A 14,648-nucleotide genomic window follows, 5' to 3' on the forward strand; every position below is an offset into this window, starting at 1 on the left:
AGACACATATGACTTTCAGGTACAATTCTATTTTTTCCCCTACTTGGTAAAAATGGATAGGAAAATTATTTCATTTCAACATGACAGAGAAACAAATTTATCCTTGTTCTTAGTACTCTCAAAAAAATTGTACCTCGCAGAGTTTTTTAATTGTGAAAAAGAGAAAACTTTTTGCAATGCACAAAATTTTTGAACCAAAGTAGCCCATAGTTAGTGGTAAAGCACAGGTTCATTTTCCATGCATCTCTAGTTAAAGAACTGCAGGTTGCGTGGGGAAGAAATCTGTCTGAGATCTTGAAGACCTGTGCCCTCTCAGAGTGCTCAGTGCTGGAAGAACAAACTGACTCAGTAGAAGCAGTTTCGTATCTCCAAACTGTCTTACTCTGAAATGTTGAGGTTTGTACATACAAAAGGGATTGAAGGTGAAAGGAAGAAAAAATGCAGGAAAAGAGGGATGCGGCCATTTCCTATTAGCACCTTAACAATACATTGGTGATGATTATGCAAGTTTTTGCCAGATTAACAAAGTTAATCATATTTCATTTACAAGTTCAATGTAATTTAAAAAGAAACATATAAGCCATTCCCTGCGAAGTTTTACAATCATTCCTTTTTGCCTGAGTTCTTTATTATTCCAGAAGATGGCGCTATTGATTTTTTTCTCATGCCTTTGGAGATTACTAAGAAAAAAAGTGTTTTTGTTCAGACGCCTGCCAATACACTTTTGCACTTGAAGGTTTGTGTACTTATAACTGAATGGAAAAAATATGGTGATGTAATGTGATTTTAACTATTGCCTTCTCATATTTTCAAAGGTGGTAATGAAGGTGGCATAATTCATACAATCTTTTCTAAGGCAATCTGGCTAGATACAGCAGACTCATTAGCGCCAATCCAAAGACCAATATTGCCTTAAACCTTATGAAATAGGATAGTAGGTAAATAAGAAACAATCATTTCAATTACATCGAAGTTTTGTACATGCCATTGTCTGTATACATTTAATAGCCTTGTACTTTTCAGAAAGTTTGCTTTTTACTCTAAAATCCTAGTTCCCTACTCTGCAATACGTCTTAATTTCAGAATAAGAATGTAGTCCCTGACAAAAGTTTTCATGAAATGTCCTGTAAAAGAATTTCTTTTAGATTACTTGACAACACCGAATGAAAAGAAAATGGCAAATTTATGATACCTACCTTTTTTTGACAATTAATATGACAAGGAGGAGGAGGAGAATGAAGACCAGAATTCCTGCACTTATCCCTGCTATTTTCACAACACGATCTGTCTGCTTAGCTGGGTCAGGAATTACCTCTGGTTCTTCTGTTGCTGCTGCTGAGAGAAAAAGAAATAAAAGTTATTTGAATTCCTTGGTTCAGAGAAGATCATGGCCCCAATCAAAAGGAGTCCCAGAATGTTAACCTGGGCCACACACAAGGATCACTTTTAAAAAGCCAACTGATCAGCTGTTTTGTAGAAAGGGAACTGAATCCTGCTATCTGATGGATAGCCTTCCAGCTTTATTGAAGGGATTCTTAATATTGGACTCACTAGTTCACTTTTGAGATGCATATTCATCTTTTACCTATCCTTCCCTTTGCTATGTTCCTTTGTCTATCTTGCATGTCTTGTCTTACACTCTCTCTCCTAAGAAAATGTAGACAATAACGACAACAAAAAGAGAATGTGGTGGGCGTCATTCATGCAACACTCTGGACATGGGGGCACAACAATAAGGGCTCGTCCACATTCCCCATGGAAAACCAGCTGTTTACTGCTGAATCAGAACAAATGTCAGCTGGGTTTTCTGTGGATGGATATTTGTTCCACTTCAGCGGTAAACAGCAGGTTTTCCAGAGGAAAGCGGTAGTGTGAATGGAAAACCGCTCTGACCTGTGCCTAGAAAGTGTGAATCAGCCCATGGTTGCTCTAGCCCAGGGGTCCCCAAACTACGGCCCGGGGGCTGGATGCGGCCCAATTGGCCTGCCAATCCGGCCCGCGACGACCCCCGCCGCCCGCTCTTGCAGCGCGGCAGCGCTCTTCCGGGTCGGGAAAAAAGCGCCGAAAATCCTTTGTGCGCATGCATATGGGCCTCTCCCGACCCGGAAGAGGTCATTTCTGGTGCACTTCCGGGTCGGGGGAGGCCCATACGCATGCGCACAATGGATTTTCGGCGCTTTTTCCACCCTGGAAGCGCGCCGCCGCGCCAGTAAGTGCCCGTGCGCATGCGCACGGGTGCGCACTCCCCCGCCTGCCGGCCCGCACAGGCACGCGCTCCCCCCGTCCTCCGGCCCGCCGCGCGATCGGCGTGGTGGGAACCGGCCCAAACGCCGGTAAGTCTGGGGACCCCTGCTCTAGCCAATAAATTGGTAAGGAAATAAGGAATAGAAAGTTGTCTGAATTCAGTCTGTGTGTGCAAAAGCTACGAAAAAGCAAATCTCATGCTAGGAATTACAATATGATGGACTGAAGAAGAAGAAGAGTTTGGGTTTGGTATCCCGCTTTATCACTACCCGAAGCGGCTAACAATCTCCTTTCCCTTCCTCCCCCACAAGAGACACCCTGTGAGGTAAATATATTGTAGAGTTTGAAAAACGTTCTGAGAAGGGCAGCCAAAACTATTGGGGGCCAGAGGATCTTCCCTATGAATAAAGGATACAACAGCTAAGGCTTTTTGGTTTAGTGAGGAGGGGAAGCAGCTGGAGAAAATACACCATATGGGTTAATAAAATTATGGGTGGTACAGTGTATGTTTCCCCCTACACTTAAAACTAGAATTTGAGGTTAGCTAATGAAACAAAATTATCCAGCTTCAACTGGGTGCAGTAGTATGTACAGACCTTTCCAGGGCTGACCTGTGCAAGTGAGTTAGCAGAGTTTGTAGGCCAGGGGCCCCACCTTCACCCTACTGACCCAGACAAGGTGCTCAGGCAGTCACTTTGCTTATCTCACTTTTATAAAGTTGTGGCTTTGTAACTTCATATGCTGATGCCTCCCCACCCCTCCACCCCACCCTTGCTGCTTCAAATGTCAATTTCCATTTAATCTCTAATGCACCCCGGAATAATGTGAATTTTTTTAACACTGTACTAGTCTTCTGCATTTTCACTTTATAACTACCGGTACCTGCAAGAAACACATTGTCCCGAGGACATTCATGTGACCTTGGTTGTGTCATTAAATCTAAACATAGACATTGTCATTATCCCCGGAGAACATCATGTATTTTAGAATAGTTAACAGAACTATTTGCATTAAGATGAGGGTAAACAATGGCTCTGTCTGTGGTACAGTTAAGCAGGAACTGTATGCACAATGGAAATTGTCTTAAAGGAAGAGCAAAGTAAAATCCAGGTAGAGCTTTCAGAGTGTCTCTAGAGGATTCTGTATTCAGAACACTTGTTTGACCAGCATCACTGTAGATTTGGTGACTTTTAGAAAATGCCACCATTAGTTTTAATAATTCGCAAACTCCACAAGTTCATTAACCAGCATTGTGAATATGCAAATGCAAATACAAATGTAAGGAAAAAACTCTTATGTTTGTAGATCTGCACTTGCAATTAGGTCCAGAACCACGAAAGCCCAGCCTTTAACAAAATTATAATAGAATAGCACATATATTATTATTATTTTCCAGGACCTCAGAGAAGTTTGCAACACAGTGCTAAACATTAATAGCTTGAGGGATGTTTCATTGAGCTGTGTTCTCCAGTGATCTCCCAGGTAGCATATGCATGAACAGGATACCCTCATACCATTCTCTGAGTACATTGTATATGTTAGGTTTTATGTGCACTGAATGGAGAATGTGTCTAGACTCTGGCTTTCAGTTAAAGGCATGGAGAATATGCACAACTTGACAAAGGAATAAATAGTGAATCCGTTAGTTACCCAGACTGTCATACTATTGCATTTAAATATATATTATACTTTGTAATATTCTCTCCCACCATTCTAAATGCTAAAATGATTTTCTGTGACACGACACCACTGAGATTCAGTGTCTCATGATCCATCCAGTAACAGGCTTTTAAAACCCACTAGTTTGCAGATTCCTGATCTTGCTGACCTAACACAATCAGTGAGGGCATGATGAGTAGTGCCCCAGCATACTAAAGTCTCTTCTAGAAATCATTCTGACATATTTGATTTAACACATTGCTCATCACCTGCAAGGCATCCTTTTTAGAAAAGCGCTTCATATATCACATTTGGAGAAAGGCTTCATAGCAATTACATCATGAATTTGTCCACTGCACCATAACCATCTGCCCACCGCAATGCCCACAATTCAGTTATTTTATATATATCACAGCGTTTCCACGCGCTGCTCTGGATTCGCCAGAAGCAGCTTAGTCATGCTGGCCACATGACCCAGATAAACTGTCTGCAGACAAGCGTCGGTTCCCTTGGCCAGTAAAGCGAGATGAGCGTCGCAACCCCAGAGTCGTTCACAACTCAGGGGTCCTTTACCTTTTTTAATAACCTAAGGGACCCTCAGGTTTAGGCTGGTTATCTCTATCATCTATCTAGCTATCATCTAGCTATCATCTACCTACCTACCTACCTACCTACCTACCATCTATACCTACCTACCTACCATCTATATCTACCTACCTATCTATCTATCATCGACACAAAACTGCCTCAAAGTGACTTGCATTGTAAGAACAGAACTACTAAAACAAAATATAGGAATAAAAGTCCCTCAGTCTTATCTGTGTTCATCATCACTTTATTGGCTCTCATTAATGAAGCCAGACAGTGAGCTAGCACATGTACTGTTGAACCTGCAGGTGTAAAAACAACAACACAGAGCTGCATATCATCAGCATAATGTGACAGCATGCCCCAAAACTCTGGATGACCCCATTCAGCAGTTTCATGTAGATGTTAGAGCAGGATGGGGCATAAATCTGAACCCTGCAACACCTCATAGTGAAGGCTCTCTGGAGCCAAACATCGCCCACGAGCACCAAGCTTTGAAGACAGCAATCCAGGTAGGAACAGAACCACCACAAAGCAGTACTGCCCATCCTACTTAGACAGCTAGTTCTAGAAGAATACAACAGTCAATGGTATCAAAAGCCACCAAGAGATCAAGAAGAATTAAGAGGGACAGTGTCTCCCTGGCATGTGGGCAAAAATGGTGGGCATTCAGTTGTATCCTACTTCTCCTTCCTCTCTGCTCTTAGCCCCCAAATTTGCTGCAGAGGGTCCTCCAACTCTCTGAACCAGATTTTGAGGTCTGTTGTAGAAGCAGAGCATTAGCACTGGATACAGCCTACTGATGAAAGATACACCCATAACAAGACTTCCTAGCACTCAAATTCAGCGTTAGATGGTGGGAAATGTTGGCATGGGACAGTGAACAAAGGGATTAGGAAAGTGTAGAAGGTAAATAAGGAAACTTCTAAGCAGTAACTATTTGTATAGTTATATAGATTATATTTAAAGCTAGAGTGGTTATACCAGGGGTAGGCAACCTAAGGCCCATGGGCTGGATGCAGCCCAATCGCCTTCTCAATCCAGCCCACGGACGGTCCAGGAATCAGCATGTTTTTACATGAGTAGAATGTGTCCTTTTATTTAAAATGCATCTCTGGGTTATTTGTGGGGCATAGGAATTCGTTCATTTTTTTATTTTTTATTTCCAAAATATAGTCTGGTCTACCACGTGGTCTGAGGGACGGTCAACCGGCCCACGACTGGAAAAGGTTGCTGACCCCTGGGTTATACCAATAAAAACTTGTATCAACATGTTTCCTGCTACATTTTTGTTTAGATGTAGTTCTGAGGGACCTTGAGATTTAGATATTCATATGTTTCTAATTTTCCATATTGCCTTTAAAGGCAAAAAGGAGCAAAACAAAGCGAGCTATATTAACTATAATTTTCAGAATGGTTCCAAGTGAACCAGATTACAAAAACAGCTTTTGCACTTTAAATCTAGATTTAAGGATTTTAACCAGCTGTAATCTGATTAAAATGAAGACACAACATGTCCTCATTTATGAGATGACAGTAATTCTATTACATCAAACCTAGGAGGATGTCTCTATGAATACCCATATTCTTTAAATTTGAAAATACAGAATGATCAAATCTTCTCTGGTGTTGGAAACATTTAAGCTGATCAACAATCAGAGACCCAATTCCTTACTTTATGGGTGTTTTTCTTTCTAACTACACGATACTTAATTTATAGTAACACTAACACACACACACACACACACAATAATTATGCCTTATATCAATAGGATTTGCTTCAGATCTGAGTGGCCACTTATAGGCATGATCACATTAGATCTTATTTTGGGAGCTGTGGTTAAAAAAATAGAGAAATTTAAGTATAGAATCCAAGTGACTTTCTGTAACAGCAAAATTCAGTTCCTTAGACTGCAATCCTAAATGCACTTATTCTACAGTGACACACAAATACAGTAGATCGGCTTCAAGTTACTTCCATGGTGAGATAAAGATACCATTGGCTCTCTGAGGTGATTTATGGGGATGAGCTGAGGGTAGGGTTGCCACCAGTCCCTAGAAAAATATGTCCACCATTTTTGTTGGACAATGTCCCCTGTCCTGTTTGGACTTCAAACGGGGCACATTTTAAACATATTTAAGCTACTGCTGCTGCTGCTGCTCCTCCTCCTCCTCCAAACTGTGTGGGCAGAAGGTGGGTCTGTTGGGAGGAGGAGAGTGAGAGCCTGAGCGGGAGTTTCTGTGGGCAGAGGATGGGTTCATGAGGAGGAGAGCCGAGAGTGAGAGCAGGAGTTATCACAGAACCCAGACAGAGGGTGAGGTGGGGCCGGGAGGAGTTTGAGAGAGAAAGTTTTTGCCATGGGCAAAGGGTGGGTTGTGGAAAGCGATGTAGCATGGGCCTGCCGTGGTTGAGTTTTGGGTTTTCCATGGGCGGGGCAGCAGGTGGGTTGGAGAGTGAGAGAGGGGAGGTTTGCAGGGGGCTGGTCCAGTGCAGAAGAGAGAAAGTTATTGTGCCGGCAAAGAGGGTGGGTCGGACTTGGAGAGCAAGTAAGGGAGTTTGCACAGCCCTGGTGGAGAGCTGGGGAAAAGAGGTTTTACACGGGCAGAGCAGGTGGGTTGGAGATGGAGGTTTGAGCAGGCCTGGTCCACCCGACCGATGGAGAGCAGGGAGGGATTGGGAAAGAGAGTTGTTGAACAGGCAGAAGTGCATATTTTTCTTATAGTTGTAAATCATATTGCTTCTGTTGTTGTTTTCATTGAATAATGTAAACCCTGAGTGAAATTGTAATGGATTGCTTTGAAGTCATTTCTGCACCAGGGAAAGTAATTTTTAGCCCCTCAACTTCCCCCCCACCCTACCAACCTGTTGTCTAGTTTGCGCGACCAAAGGTGGCAATCCTAGCTTGAAGATGTGCAAATGATATGTGCATGACAGCCTCTGCCAGAGGTCCCCAAACTAAGGCCCGGGGGCCGGATGCGGCCCAATCGCCTTCTAAATTCGGCCCGCAGATGGTCCGGGAATCAACATGTTTTTCATGAGTAGAATGTGTTTTTTTATTTAAAATGCATCTCTGGGTTATTTGTGGGGCCTGCCTGGTGTTTTTACATGAGTAGAATGTGTCCTTTTGTTTAAAATGCATCTCTGGGTTATTTGTGGGGCATAGGAATTCGTTCATTTTTTTTTCAAAATATAGTCCGCCCCGCCCCCCACAAGGTCTGAGGGACAATGGACCGGCCCCCTGCTGAAAAAGTTTGCTGACCCCTGGCCTCTGCAACTCACAAATACTGGGTATGTTTTTACAGTATTTTTCAAGAAGTGTTGCTCCTACATATTACAGTGTTAACCATGGTGGCATGTGATGAACCAAATCCTTTCTCATAACTTATTGAATGGCTCTGGTGTTTCAAATTAATATGTTTATAAACAAGGTGTTTGCTCCCACAAGGAATGATCAGTGGTAGCTCTCCATTTTCCGACACCACTGACATTGACTAATCAGTTGCTCAGATCCAAGCATATTGCCCAGAGTTGGCTTTCATTCCAAATAAACTCAGGTTTTATATTCAACAGGCATGATTATTCATAATACTATGGGTTGATAACTGAAAACCGCAAGCCTTTCATTAAAATGTAGAAACTACATACACAGCTGCACTCAAACCACTGTGAAACATTATGCCTGTCTAAAATACACAGAAATATTGGCAAGCAATCTTGCAGGGTCTGCTTGAATATTACAACATTAGGCAGACATTTAAAGATGGATTACACCACACAATGCTAAACTCCAATTAGTTTAAAATTTTAAAATGTTATTATCAACCAAGACCAGCTGATTTTAAAGATATGTTTAGGGTAAAATAGATTATGTTTCATGGCAGGGCTACAAACAATTGAAACCGATGATAAATTAACTGCTGCAAACTAAGAAAAATTAAAACCAGTTCCTGCCCACCTAGCAGTTTGAAAGCACGTCAAAGTGCAAGTAGATAAACAGGTACCGCTCTGGCGGGAAGGTATAACAGCGTTTCCGTGCACTGCTCTGGTTCACCAGAAGCAGCTTAGTCATGCTGGCCACATGACCTGGAAGCTGTCTGCGGACAAGCGCCGGCTCCCTCGGCCAATAAAGCGAGATGAGCGCTGCAACCCCAGAGTAATCCACAACTGTACTTAATGGTCAGGGGTACCTTTACCTTTACATGACAGCTAAAATGCTGAAAGATAAAATATAAACCCTAGCCTTTCATAGTTAGGTTGCTTATTATGCCCCTATATATATTTAAATACAGTATTACAAATAGTTCAGTTCTTAAATGGGGTGAATATCAGGCCTGAATACTCTTACTAATTTACCAAGAAGACACTCCTGCTCTTCCTACCAAGAAGGAACCACAGTCTTCGCTGCGGGGAAAACAGTCTATTCGGAAAGAGTGTGTGACAGAACTTAGGCTGATGTGTGTAGATGAACAGGCCGTTCTGGGAACAGGCAGCGTACAGAACTAGCACAGTATACTGGGACAAAAAGATTTTTAAAAAATACACCACACACAAACATAATGTTAATTAGGTGATCTAATATGAGTTTGAATTTTATTTATGTCTTATTTATCTATTACAGTTATATCTCAACTTTCCTCCAAGGAGCTCAAGGTGCTGCAGTTCTTGTCCTATTTTATCCTCACAACAACCCTGTGAGGTAGGCTAGACTGAAAGACTGTGACTGGCGTAAGATCACCCATGGCTGAGCAGGGACTTGAACCCTGGTCTCCCAGGTCCTAGTGCAACACACTAGCTACTAGACCACACTGCCTCAAACCAGTGGGAGCCAGTGGGAAGCCAATGTGATGCCCTCCAGAAGTTGCTGGGTTCCAAATCCCACCAGTCCAGAATTTCCAACTGTCATGGATGGTAGGAACCGCAATCTAACAGCATCTTCAGTGCCCCACATAAATGGTGGCCACAGTTGAAGGTTTTGCTCCTCCTAACTTCCTCCACTCTGTCCAGTTTGCAAATTAACACGCGGGATCTTCAATGGAAGAAGACATATGCTAGCTAGGAAAATGGTGGTTTTGATGCAGAATGGATTTAAGCACAAGAATGTGCTGCTCATAGATACAGAACTGTGAGCAGAGGCTGCATGTGCATGCGGCAGCTTCTAAAGGTTGTATGTGGATGCCAGCAGCACTGTGGATCCAGTCACAGAGTGGTTTTCACTTCATAACATGTCGCCAGGAGCCATGTCACGCCTAAGTTCTGAAGTAGCCTGACACATCTACCCAGTATATCAGTAAAATTTACGCCCCCCCCCCCCAAGGAAAGACTTAGGTGGAGGAACGAGACAGATCTATTGGTCTTTTCATATTTGGCTTGTGAAATATCCAACACTAAACAATCATTTTAGTTATCAGGTAAATACAGTGGTACCTCGGGTTACAAACACCTCGGGTTGCAAACACTTCGGGTTACAGACTCCGCTAACCCAGAAGTAGTTCCTTGGGTTAAGAACTTTACCTCAGGATGAGAACAGAAATCACGCGGCGACGGCGCAGTGGCAGCGGGAGGCCCCATTAGCTAAAGTGGTACCTCAGGTTAAGAACAGTTTCAGGTTAAGAACGGAATTAAGTTCATAACCAGAGGTACCACTGTATTCAAACTGGGCTTCCTCCATGGCTTGATTGTCATATAAAGAGACATGTAAACCCTGCCATTTTATCACTGCCAACTGTCTAATCATCCCCGGTGATCACCACTCATTTGCTTCCTATAACACTGTCATATTCTATAACCTTATCCAATTCCCACACTAATTAAAGCTCTCGGCTGACTGAAATCTGGCTTTCAATTTTTGTGTGCTAGCTATTGCTGTGCATGAACTGTGTTCCTCTCGCATATTCTTGCTGGAAGTTAACATATCATATATTAATATATACTGTACCGTCAAAATAATTCCAATAATTAGCTAGGTAGTATTAGATAATGGTGGTGGTGGTGGTTTATTAAGATTTCTTACCTACCTACCCTTCACTATAAGGTCCCAGGGTATGTTGAAAGTACAAAAACTGTATTTTTTTTTAAAGTAAAACCAACCAACCATAGACAATAATCATTAGGTTAATTAGGTTAATTCACAATTTTGAGTATTATTTCAGATAAAGAAATCAGCTTGACCTCACCTTAGTCAGATCAGAAGAATCTCTATTTGCATCAGCCACTACCATTGCAATAAAATAAAATAAAATGTACTGAAGATAGAGGTAAAAACTTAACTATACAAAAATACATTTTGGAGGTTTACATCAATAATCAAATAAAAGACCTTGGTTTTCAACTATAGCACAAGAAGAAGCCACTGAACACAATCTCAGTTGATTGTATTAAACTAACTTGTTGAACAAGTAGAAGCCAGCAAATGGATTCCTGCTAGTGCAATGGGACTCCCCTGCCTCTGCTCAGGTGCCCTTCTGTGCCCTCTCCAAATTTCCTTTGTAGACAACTGTAGAGACCCCCCCCCCCCAAAAAAAAGAAATGCTTGTGCTGATGGAACAATCTAATAGAATCACAGAATAGCAGAATTGGAAGGGACTCTGAGGATCATCTAGTCCAGCCCCTGCAATGCAGGAATATGCAGCTGTCCCATACGGGGATTGAACTTGCAACCTTGGCATTATCAGCACCATGCTCTCTAACCAACTGAGCTATGTGGACCTTAGTGCCATGTTGAATACAACCCTGTATTTTATTTTTTGTTCATTCTCTTGCAGCCCTTTCTTCCTTTTCTATCATGCCTATTGGATTGTAATTTTGCAGACAGCAATTGCATTTTTGTTTTGTCTTTTCAAAAATGTTGTATAGCTCCTAGAAACAATAAAAAGAAGCCAACATTTCCATTCAGTCTTAATTAACACTGGGGATGGCGGTTCTCACATTTTCTTCTTCTTCTAGTTCCTCCCCAAGCACAAGTTCCTGGTAGGTGGTCTGGACGGTAGGTCACAACTAGGTCACAGGTAGGTAGTTGCTGAACAGCTCTTCCAATAATTGGAGAACAGGGTGAAGAAAAGGGCAAGGCAAGGAGAATCACTGAATTTTACACCTGGAGAGCTGAAGCATAAACTACAAGCTCTAAATCAATCAAAGGGCAGGGGTCTTATTAGCAGCTGTAAGGCACAGTAATCAAGCGGGGCTTAGGATTCTAGGGGTGAGTCAAAGAGTTCAAGGTGGCACAGAGAAAGGTGTGCGTGGTGGTGGGAGAGACGAGGTTGAAGAGCTCGCATAAGCAGACTACTTGGATGAACACTTGTAAACTATGAAGTTAGGATAACTGCCAGGCCAACAGTGGAGAAGGCAATGTACTCTGAATCAAGAAAAACCATCTTCCAAATGCTAAAGTTGCATGCGCCCTGGCTAAACAAATGGCCTGCCAACTACGTAAGCAGGAGAGCTATTAAAAATGTGGCAGTGTGATACTAAACAGTGGGGATTTGCATAGTATTTATTTATGCGTTGGTTTTTTCCTCCTCCTCCTCCTTCAATTCAAAGATGGATTCCAGGGCAGTAAGCATTAAAAAGTTCCAATTACGGTAGCGTGAATGATAACAGAGTGTATTATAATATATACATATAGTGAAGCTATGGATGGTCCTAGAACTGCTTCACAGGAGGAGGGCATATTTAGGGGAGTTTTGAAAGAAGCGAAAAAGGCAGCTTGATGGATAGAGATAGCAAATCTGATTAGACCAACATAAAGCAATTGGGAAGTCATCCATTAACTTCGCCACAGAAGATTGATTCGTTGCAGAGGGGATGCAGTCAGTTCCACAGGACAGTGGAAAAGCTTGGATGTGCTAGGTACGAAAAATCTAATTTTCATCCTATTTACTGGAGCTAGCGCAAGGGGAAAATAGCTTGTTCTCTGAGGGAACTAATGAAGTGTGATGAATTATGTGAAGATGAAAGATTAAATTAAGAGGAAAAATAGGAAAATGGGATAACATGAAGAAAACAAATGGAACTATTACTTCAGGCTCTGCAAAACACTTCCATAATGGAAATTTAGTTACTGCACATCCAACATCTACTGTATAAATAACTGCAGGAAGTTTTCCTCAGAGAGTGCTGAAGAAAATAAAAACAAAAAAGCAAAATGTTTTCTTCATGGCACCCAATCCTACATATCATTATTTCAAATAATCAAGATGAATAATTCTTACTCAGAAGTTTTCAAAACAAGGTGGATGACTAAGATGGGCAGTAATAAAACATGTATTATCAGAGTTTGATTATGACTTTGAGGCAGTTCTTATACATAATACGTCATACAACCTAGCTAACAGGACCAGTGGTCAGGGATGATGGGAATTGTAGTCCCAAACATCTGGAGGGCCGGAGTTTGTCTATGCCTGGCATAGATCTTAAAAACTCTCTCCACACCAGGAAAACCCAGCATGGGAAGAGCTTTTAAGCTCTCTGCCTTGTATGCATTTAATTTGTGAGTTGATTGTACAGTGGTGCTTCGCTAGACGAATTTAATTCGTTCCACGGGTCTTTTCTTATAACGAAAAATTTGTGTAACGAATCCCATAGGAATGCATTGGATTTTTTTGATATATATTTTTTGCCCATAGGAACACATTAATTGAATTTCAATGCATTCCTATGGGAAAACGCGATTCACTAGACGAATTTTTCATAAAACGAATTCGTCTAGCGAGGCAACCTCCGCTCGAAAAATCCTTTCGTTAAGTGGAAATTTCGTTAAGCAGGGCATTCGTTAAGCGAGGCACCACTGTACTTTTGCATATGAAGATCTCCGAATGTCTCCACTGACAATGATGGACCGATTAGCATCTCTGAACTGCAAACCTAATCATTTATTGTGAGTGGAACGTCCTGCAAAAAAGCCTGAACTCCACACAGCTGAGGAGTGGGGGAACAAAGCACCTCAATATTATCTGGACTGTCTCAGTCTATTGGCTCTCATCCAGTCCACTAGTGCACCTAGGCACCCATTGCCTCACTGGGATTAAATGAAAAGAAGAGTTAGAGATGGGTAACATCAGAATACTGATGACACCTCAGTCCAAATCTTCTGGGTGTCTCTCCACAGTTTCATGTAGATGTTAAACATGTAGAGTTTGAACAGGCATTTGTATCAATGGGCAGAGCACTCATCTGGCACCTCCTTCTGAAATTGGCCATCCAGGAAGAGTAGAACCATTACAGTGTAGGACAGGCATCCCCAAACTTCGGCCCTCCAGATGTTTTGGACTACAATTACCATCTTCCCCCACCACTGGTCCTGTTAGCTAGGGATCATGGGAGTTGTAGGCCAAAACATCTGGAGGGCCGCAGTTTGGGGTTCAATTCCCAACTCAGATTACCTATCTAGAAAGATACTATGGTTGATACTAATGAAAGCAGCTGAGAGGTCAAGTAAATCAAGTGAGATGCATTCCCCTTGTCCCTCTAACCAAAGCTGTTACCCTGCTTTGGATCTAGAAAGGACCTAGAACTGGCAAGCAACCACTTGCCAAGGAAGGGAATGTTTGCAACTGGCCTGTAGTGCTTTGAAGAATACAATTTAAAAACAACAATGAAAACAACATGAAATCCCTCCACTTTAACTTAAATCTACCAAACAAAGGATAAAGTAATGGAAGTTTAAATTGCATTGAAGAAGATTAAAGTTGTGTCAAAACTACTAATGGCATATACATGTAAATCCTCTGGATTTGAAATGTTGCTCTAAAGAAAAAAAGGGGGGGAGGAAAGTGCCTTCAACTAGCAAACAAATCAGTATTAGCAGCTCTATGTAGATGAAAAGTTTTAATGGGTAGCATATATTCTCATCACTATAATAATTAATTAATTACTGGCTTCTTTTCTTCCCACTGCAACATTTAGCCAGTTTTCTGTTTATGAATGTACCGTACTTTTGATTACATTCAATGTCACTTTTGACATCACATTAAAAATATATCCTCATAGATGTAGGCTCAAAAAAGGGAGACACCGGCAGCTTTCGAAACTGAAGCTTGTGGATAAGGATAATATATTAAAGAAATGAGGATGTTGTTGTGTCACTAAATGACTTCCAGTTGTCCATATGCCCAGAAGCATAAATCTAAGAAAAAGCTTTGCTGATTGTAGCACATAAGGA

General features: G+C 41.8%; 1 protein-coding gene across 8 annotated transcripts in view; it reads right to left on the reverse strand.

Moving 5' to 3' along the window:
• Window positions 1-14,648, reverse strand: part of PTPRK (protein tyrosine phosphatase receptor type K) — a 340,055-nt gene that overhangs the window by 46,364 nt on the left and 279,043 nt on the right. For 4 of the 8 annotated variants that reach the window (XM_035109047.3, XM_035109045.3, XM_035109041.3 and 1 more), the window contains exon 14: window positions 1,197-1,335. In XM_035109047.3, the coding sequence (XP_034964938.3) occupies window positions 1,197-1,335 (139 nt within the window). The remainder of the gene's footprint in view (window positions 1-1,196; window positions 1,336-14,648) is intronic. The other 4 variants (XM_035109048.3, XM_088666121.1, XM_088666120.1 and 1 more) reach the window with 1 other exon arrangement.

The sequence above is a fragment of the Zootoca vivipara genome, chromosome 3 (genome assembly GCF_965207765.1).
Source record: "Zootoca vivipara chromosome 3, rZooViv2.hap1.1, whole genome shotgun sequence".
Taxonomy (NCBI): Eukaryota; Metazoa; Chordata; class Lepidosauria; order Squamata; family Lacertidae; genus Zootoca; species Zootoca vivipara.